We start from the raw sequence: 8,106 nt of genomic DNA, 5'->3' as shown, positions 1-8,106 counted from the left end.
AAAAAAAATTAACTTAAATGATTTTAGCAAATGGCTGCAATATAACAAAGAGTGAAAAATTTAAGGGGGTCTAAATACTTTCCGTACCCACTGTATATCATAGGCCTGGTTTCACAGACAGAGTTTAGACTAAGTCAGGATTATGCCATGCTATCAATTAGGACATTTAAGTAATTTTTATAAACGTGCCTTAAAAAACATTACTAATGTGCATCTTGAGACAAAAGTGGTTCAGGTTTTTATACTCTTAAGAATGCCCTGCAACACAACATGGCACAGAGCTCATAACTAATTTGGAGTCTTGTGCAATCATATTTTTACTTATCCATTTCTGCAATAAAAATACAAATGTATTTTCTTTCATCTACGCTCTGCTTGCTAAACACTTTCTTCTGTTTTTGTGGTCTTGATAGGTAGCAGACCTGTCCCTGTGGCCTGTCAGCATTAAAGCATTGACAGGAAGTTGGTTAGTTTTGCAAAAATACATCTTGCGACTTCAGAAGAACTTGCCCTTTACTGGCAGTACATTGATACTGTTACCCACAACGTTCAGAAAGTTATCTGTGCACTCTAAAAAATTCTGGGTTAAATACAACCCAGTGTTGGGTAAAACGGACAAACCCAGCAATTGGGTTGTTTTGACCCAGCGGTTGGGTTAAATGTTTAACCCAACCTTCTGGGTAGTAACCCAACCGCTGGGTCAAAACAGCCCAATTGCTGGGTTTGTCCCTAATTTACCCAGCACTGGGTTGTATTTAACCCACCATTTTTAAGAGTGTGGGCTCATCCGAGCTACAGGAACTTTTGCGGCACATTTACACACCTTTGTTTGAGAACCAAGTTTACCTTTTAGCAACCCTCAGTAAAAGTCTTATCTTGCTGTGTATTGCATCATATACTTCCTCCAGTGCACTTATTCATTCAACAGAGCTGATGCACCATTAGTACAAGTGGTTACCTACCCTGTTATGAAAGGTCATCAATGTTGATTATGTGTTACCATGGTTGTCACTGAGAGATTTCTCTTGATATTGTTTTAATAATGCCATGCAATGCAATTTCTTTGTATTGAATGCAGTAAATAATCATTATAATCAAAGCTTTTCCATTGTGCATTCATGCAATTACCAGTTAATCTTTTACTGGTGTAATTATTTATTAAAAACACACGTGGTATTACTTCTGAGAAGAATGCAGTTGGCATTTAAGAACAGTTATTGACAGGGGTATGTCTTTGAGACGATTCGAGTGGGCGGGGCCAGCCGTGACTTTTCGCTATTCTCCTATTGGATTGTGAACTCATCATCAGAGCTGATCCTCACTGAAGAACAGCCAACGCCTCGGTAATTCACGGTTAACGTGAGGATTGCGGATAAGCGGATCCGGGTGCAGCTTTCGTTAAAAAGCCCGACATCGCCAGTGGAGCTTGACAGTGCCTTCTTTTACTGATAACATCGAGGAGCTTTCATTTATTTCGTCCTTTGCTGTGCTACCTGAGGTGGATGTATCGCCAGGTGCTCGTGATCGCGGTGTTCGCCGCTTTTCTATGCGGTTTTCCAGCATCATGCGCTCGTAATTTAAATTACAGACCCATCATCGGTAAGAAGAATAAAACGATTCATTTGAGCGCTTTTCTCACTTTTTAATATCCCGTGAACGTTTCAACTAGTGCATGATGTCTGATAGCTGATGTTGCGATATTGCATCTAGTATTCTCTAGGTGTTGCTCACTGGGTTTTTATTTTAATCGCAGTATCGTCCTCCGTTGCTAGAACGTTCTCGTTTCTTCTGGATTCTTTTTTTTACTCTTAAAAGCTTTGTCATTGCAACACGTTTTAAACATGCTTGGAAGACCACCTAACCTTGCCGAAAAAAAGATTAAACCAGCCAGTGGTTAACTGGTCTGTTTGATGGTTTTAAAAGGGTTGTGGGCTTTTGTGGTTGTGGCACCAGCTGTTAAACAACAGCCTGACTAGTCTGGAAAACAAACTAAACCAGCAAGCCAATACAGCCTTATGTTACCCTTATGAAAATTAACCATTGTTTTGTTCTAGTAAAAGTATATTAACCATGTTTTTTTGGCGGATTGATTACTATTTGTATACAGTAACCACAGTTTTACTACAAATACCATGGTTAAACTATGGTTAGTGTTGCAAAACCAAATGGTTTAACCATGTTTATTTTATTTGTAGTAAAACCATGGTTGATATTTGTAAGGGAATGTATAATATATATATCGTCACCTTGGAATTATAAGGTTCTATCTGCCATTTTTGTCAAAATTGATTGATTGAACTTATTTAGATTATGTGATTTATACATTTTTTTTATAAGTTGTGTACATTTTGGGACTGATGTATGAAAGAGACTTGTTCCTCATATCACATATCATTATATGGAATGCAAAAACTTCGCAAATGCATATAGAACCTTATAATTCCAAGATGACTATATATATATATATATATATATAAAATCTTTTTGTGTTTCAGGAATTTTAGCCCAGGAAAACTTGGAGGACGACCCTCATGCACAGGGATCTTCTTATATAGCTGCATCATATGTGAAGCACTTGGAGTCAGCTGGTGCCAGGGTTGTACCAATTCAGTATGTTAAACACAAGCTACAAGCTATTAATACAAATAAAATAAAAAATATAGATAAAGATAAATATGTATGTTTGCAGCATAAATCGCACCGAGGAGGAGTACGAAAAACTGTTCAACGCAATAAATGGGTGAGTGTTCCTGAATAGTTTGACACCTACCTAAGATGTGTACCTACATCCACCTACCGTAGATGTGTTTGGAACATGGAAGTTGGTTTATATTTGGTCCAACTTGTAAACCAATAGATAGATCAGCTAGAAACCAGATGCCATGCTCCAAAAACGGCTGTTTTAAAAAAAAAATCATATTTGTATTGATTGACTGCTTTTAACCCATTTAGTTTACTGCTGCCTGGTGGGAATGTGGACATTGAAAAGTCTCAGTTTACCAGAGCGGCGAAGGTTTTCTATGAACTTGCAATAAAGGTAAGTTCAAAAAATGGTCATGTGAAAATTAGTTTGACTTGATCTTGATGAGATCGATGTGCTTCGATGGTTCTTTTTTATTAACCACGACAGGCTAATGATGCTTCAGATTATTTTCCGATCTGGGGCACCTGCCAGGGCTTCCAGCAGCTCACGGTTCTGACCAGCAACAAGAACTTGTTGACCTTGACTGACACCAAAGCAGTCGCCCTGCCGTTGACCTTCAGCCCAGGTTGGTAACGGCAGGTTTTTCTCCAAATGTGTCACATTCTGGAATAGCAAACTCTTACTAGTATTACAGCACTGTTGTCCATTATAGTGATTACAAGTGACGATTAATGGGCGGGAACGTATGTGACCCTGGAGCACAAAAGCAGTGTTAAGTCGCTGGGGTATATTTGTAGGAATAGCCAAAAATACATTGTATGGGTCAAAATTATCGATTTTTCTTTTATGCCAAAAATCATTAGGATATTAAGTAAAGATCATGTTCCATGAAGATATTTTGTAAATTTCCTACCATACATATATTAAAACTTAATTTTTGTCATTATATGGAATGCAAAAACTTCGCAAATGCATATAGAACCTTATAATTCCAAGATGACTATATATATATATATATATATATAAAATCTTTTTGTGTTTCAGGAATTTTAGCCCAGGAAAACTTGGAGGACGACCCTCATGCACAGGGATCTTCTTATATAGCTGCATCATATGTGAAGCACTTGGAGTCAGCTGGTGCCAGGGTTGTACCAATTCAGTATGTTAAACACAAGCTACAAGCTATTAATACAAATAAAATAAAAAATATAGATAAAGATAAATATGTATGTTTGCAGCATAAATCGCACCGAGGAGGAGTACGAAAAACTGTTCAACGCAATAAATGGGTGAGTGTTCCTGAATAGTTTGACACCTACCTAAGATGTGTACCTACATCCACCTACCGTAGATGTGTTTGGAACATGGAAGTTGGTTTATATTTGGTCCAACTTGTAAACCAATAGATAGATCAGCTAGAAACCAGATGCCATGCTCCAAAAACGGCTGTTTTAAAAAAAAAATCATATTTGTATTGATTGACTGCTTTTAACCCATTTAGTTTACTGCTGCCTGGTGGGAATGTGGACATTGAAAAGTCTCAGTTTACCAGAGCGGCGAAGGTTTTCTATGAACTTGCAATAAAGGTAAGTTCAAAAAATGGTCATGTGAAAATTAGTTTGACTTGATCTTGATGAGATCGATGTGCTTCGATGGTTCTTTTTTATTAACCACGACAGGCTAATGATGCTTCAGATTATTTTCCGATCTGGGGCACCTGCCAGGGCTTCCAGCAGCTCACGGTTCTGACCAGCAACAAGAACTTGTTGACCTTGACTGACACCAAAGCAGTCGCCCTGCCATTGGCCTTCAGCCCAGGTTGGTAATGGCGTGTTTTTCTCCAAATGTGTCACATTCTGGAATAGCAAACTCTTACTAGTATTACAGCACTGTTGTCCATTATAGTGATTACAAGTGACGGTTAATGGGCGGGAACATATGTGACCCTGGAGCACAAAAGCAGTAAGTCAAGTCGCTGGGGTGTATTTGTAGCAATAGCCAAAAATACATTGTATGGGTCACAATTATCGATTTTTCTTTTATGCCAAAAATCATTAGGATATTAAGTAAAGATCATGTTCCATGAAGATATTTTGTAAATTTCCTACCATACATATATTAAAACTTAATTTTTGATTAGTGATATGCATTGCTAAGGACTTCATTTGGACAAATTTAAAGGCGATTTTCTCAATATTTAGATTTTTTTGCACCCTCAGATTCCAGATTTTCGTACGATAATAGTTGTATCTCGGCCAAATATTGTCCTATCCTAACACACCATACATCAATGGAAAGCTTATTTACTCAGCTTTCAGCTGATGTATAAATCTCTATTTAGAAAAATTTACTCTTATGACTGGTTTTGTGGTCCAGGGTCACATATAATAATGCATACTTCTATTGTTTGTGTTTATATAAGCATATTTATATACAGTTATTTCCAAAATGATAAACTGGATGTGCACCTCTACATTTGTAACACTTTCTAATTTTTATAAATAGGTGAACAAAAATGTCCAAAATTGCTAAGCACAGTTTGTGTTGTCTGGTTTACCAAAGTCATGCATTAGCTCATTAATGTTGTTTATTATGAGTTGATGTTTGGTCAATGATTTTGACTAATTACAGGAGCCCAAAACAGCAGGTTGTTTAAGAAGTTTCCAAAGGATGTCCTTCAGTCTCTGGCAGAAGAAAACATCACGTCCAATTTCCATAGCTGGAGCTTGTCCATGCAGGTACCAATTTAATGTTTTTTATGCATATGAGAATTTTTTTTCAGAAGTAATTTCACAATGCATACAGTGGAACAGAACCAACCCTGCTATCAAAAACAGAAATGTTGACTTCTGTATTTCTCACACTGCTTTTTTTTTTCATACTGACCAGCAGTGTTGGGAAAGTTACTTTTAAAAGTAATGCATTACAATATTGCGTAACTCCCTAAAAAAGTTAATAATTGCATTACTTTTTCTCACCTGGACTGGGCTTGCTAACAAATAATAAATTAATAACAGTAACACTCTTATTTGATCAAAAAGAAAAGAAAAGTGAGGTCAACAGTGAGATTAAATACAGAAAGTGCATTTGTGTTATTTAACCGGTTTAATTATCGCAGAATATTCTGACTGTTTTTATTCATTTCTAGGAATACTGAATCTGTTTTTGAGCAAGTGAGATCATGTTTACACAGGGCACACAATGCATCTGCACCTTTCTCACGATTTCTCTCAACATGAGGACAGGAGAGCTGTTAGCCAATAAATGGGAAAACAAAGTAATTGGCATTACTTATTTGAAAAAGTAACTCGAATATTTTATTGTAAATTTAAAAGTAATGCATTACATTACTAGTTACTTGGAAAAAGTAATCCGATTACGTACTTGTAATGCATTACCCCCAACACTGCTGACCAGTCACTGTATACCTCAACTATTGTTCTGTTCTTATTCGAGTTGTCTAAACATGATGTGCTCTTACAGAATTACAGCAGCAATGCCAAGCTTAAGCGTTTTTATCGAGTCCTGACTACAAATACAGACAGCAAGAAGGAGTTCATTTCCACCATGGAGGGTATGAATGCTACAGAGCATCTCTTTGTGTATGTGTGTGATGTAACCCATCATTCAGGCAGTCTCACCGTCAGCCGTTTCTCATTAAATTGAGTTCCCCCATAATACTGTGCTGTAGTGAGCTAATTGTACAGTTTTACATGTAGAAGTAAATATGTAGATGTTGGTTTGTTCAAATTTCCAGTAAGCGATCACTATGTAAATAATTACATTTGTATACTTGTATATTATTTGTGTGTTTCATTAAGCTCTGTCATATATCCTGTAGCGTATCGATATCCCTTCTATGTCGTTCAATGGCACCCAGAGAAAAGCCCATTTGAGTGGATTGAGAAAGCTGGCATGGTGCACACGCTCTCAGCCATCAAAGCCACTTTCTACACTGCCCACTTCTTTGTTTCTGAAGGTTGGTCTTCTAAAAAATGGAAATTACAATATGAAGATGAGAATCTCTCATCTTAACCCTTTTCATTTTACTTTATGGAACTTTACAGATCTTCTTTATGCACCAATAGCTTGTAACACTCCAAAGAGAAAGGAAAAATTGAAATTGCATCATATGACCCCTTTTAAAAAAAAGTCAGCGTTCAAGAAATGTTAAGCAGTATATTCTTTCTGACCACTTAATTTATACATTTATGTGCTAATGGTCTTTTTCAGCAATGAAAAACCATCATCGGTTTTCTTCGCAAAGCGAAGAAGAAAAAGCTCTGATTTACAACTATCAGCCTGTCTTCAAAGGCCTCAACAGCATCTTCCTGCAAAATTACTACTTTGATTAAGTGCTTACAGTATTCTTTGTGGCAGAAAAATTATTTATTTTATTTGTTTTTAAGTATTGTTTTTATTTCTTTGCTCAAAAGTTCACCAGAACCTGATGTTTGGAATGCTGGGATGCATAATTGTAACATTCATGCTTCTTATTCACTCATGTAGCTCTTGATTGTAGATTCTGGATGTAGATGTGAAGTGTTTTAGAATCATCATTGCTGAATGTATCGATGCGGTTATATCCAATTCAGAAGTCATATTATATATCTTCTAGTGCCATCGTTCAGAAGTTGAACATTGTAATGTTTCACAGGGTTCAGTAGCATGACCAATGCAATGTTAAAATGTTCTATTACTTTATCAATATCAGAGAAAATAAAATATGGATTTAAACTTTAATCTTGTTTTAACTGTTCAAAATCCTTAAATATAATTTAATTTGAGATGGTAATTCATTCAGTATTCAGTAGAGGGCAGCAGTGATAGTCTATACTTTGTGGTGCGTTTAAGAAGTGCCTGACAAGACTTCTCAAAACATTGATTTTATTGATTTTTTTTGCATTTTTAAGAGGCGGTATAACATAAAATTACCAGAAAACAACGAGATCTAAACCTCCTTACAATCAGATACATAAGCAGTTTGAGGTACAAAATCAAAATGGAGAAAGTGCAAATTTGCTAATAGCTCTCGTACCAGGACAGAAAGGTACAAAATAAGCGTTCAACACTGGCGTCAAACTCTCCTACGTCAAGGCTTAATAAACAAACAGAAATGTATGTATATAGAGCGTTCTGGAGTACTAACCATTTAAATCCGTAAAACATGAATGGTTTACGTTTGCTAAATTGTGTACAATGAGTTGACCCCTGACATGTGCATAGACACTACATTGTTTCATGCACTTAAAATTAAAAAGGAAAAGCCTTTCTATTGCGACAAATAAGATTGTTCTTTGACACATAGACTGTACCATAAACAAGATCATCACTATGATAGCTAATATGACACTTTTTTTGATTGTGATCACATTTACGTTTAAAAGATTGAACAATTTCAATGAACACTGAAAAGAAAATCATAAAAGATATCATTATTTAGCTCCATTCAACACATTTCT

At 36.2% G+C, this 8,106-nt stretch overlaps 1 protein-coding gene across 1 annotated transcript; it reads left to right on the top strand.

Moving 5' to 3' along the window:
• Window positions 1-1,258: 1,258 nt before the first annotated feature.
• Window positions 1,259-7,368, top strand: LOC107549371 (gamma-glutamyl hydrolase-like). The gene is made up of 9 exons (XM_016230419.1): window positions 1,259-1,599; window positions 2,496-2,610; window positions 2,690-2,740; window positions 2,953-3,037; window positions 3,131-3,269; window positions 5,276-5,382; window positions 6,128-6,218; window positions 6,486-6,623; window positions 6,878-7,368. The coding sequence occupies exons 1-9, from the start codon at window positions 1,503-1,505 to the stop codon at window positions 6,997-6,999; spliced, it is 945 nt and encodes a 314-aa protein (XP_016085905.1). The 5' UTR covers window positions 1,259-1,502; the 3' UTR covers window positions 7,000-7,368.
• Window positions 7,369-8,106: the final 738 nt, after the last annotated feature.

This window comes from Sinocyclocheilus grahami, unplaced genomic scaffold, assembly GCF_001515645.1.
Source record: "Sinocyclocheilus grahami isolate Dianchi unplaced genomic scaffold, SAMN03320097.WGS_v1.1 scaffold370.1, whole genome shotgun sequence".
NCBI classification, from domain to species: Eukaryota; Metazoa; Chordata; class Actinopteri; order Cypriniformes; family Cyprinidae; genus Sinocyclocheilus; species Sinocyclocheilus grahami.
This window is presented reverse-complemented; position numbering and strand designations above follow the sequence as displayed.

Excerpts from the sequence above, each read along its gene's own strand:
- LOC107549371 (XM_016230419.1), top strand. The coding sequence starts at position 1,503 with ATGTATCGCCAGGTGCTCGTGATCGCGGTGTTCGCCGCTTTTCTATGC. Across the intron at positions 2,611-2,689 it reads GCCAGGGTTGTACCAATTCA|CATAAATCGCACCGAGGAGG; the intron begins GTATGTTAAACA and ends GTATGTTTGCAG. Across the intron at positions 5,383-6,127 it reads GCTGGAGCTTGTCCATGCAG|AATTACAGCAGCAATGCCAA; the intron begins GTACCAATTTAA and ends GTGCTCTTACAG.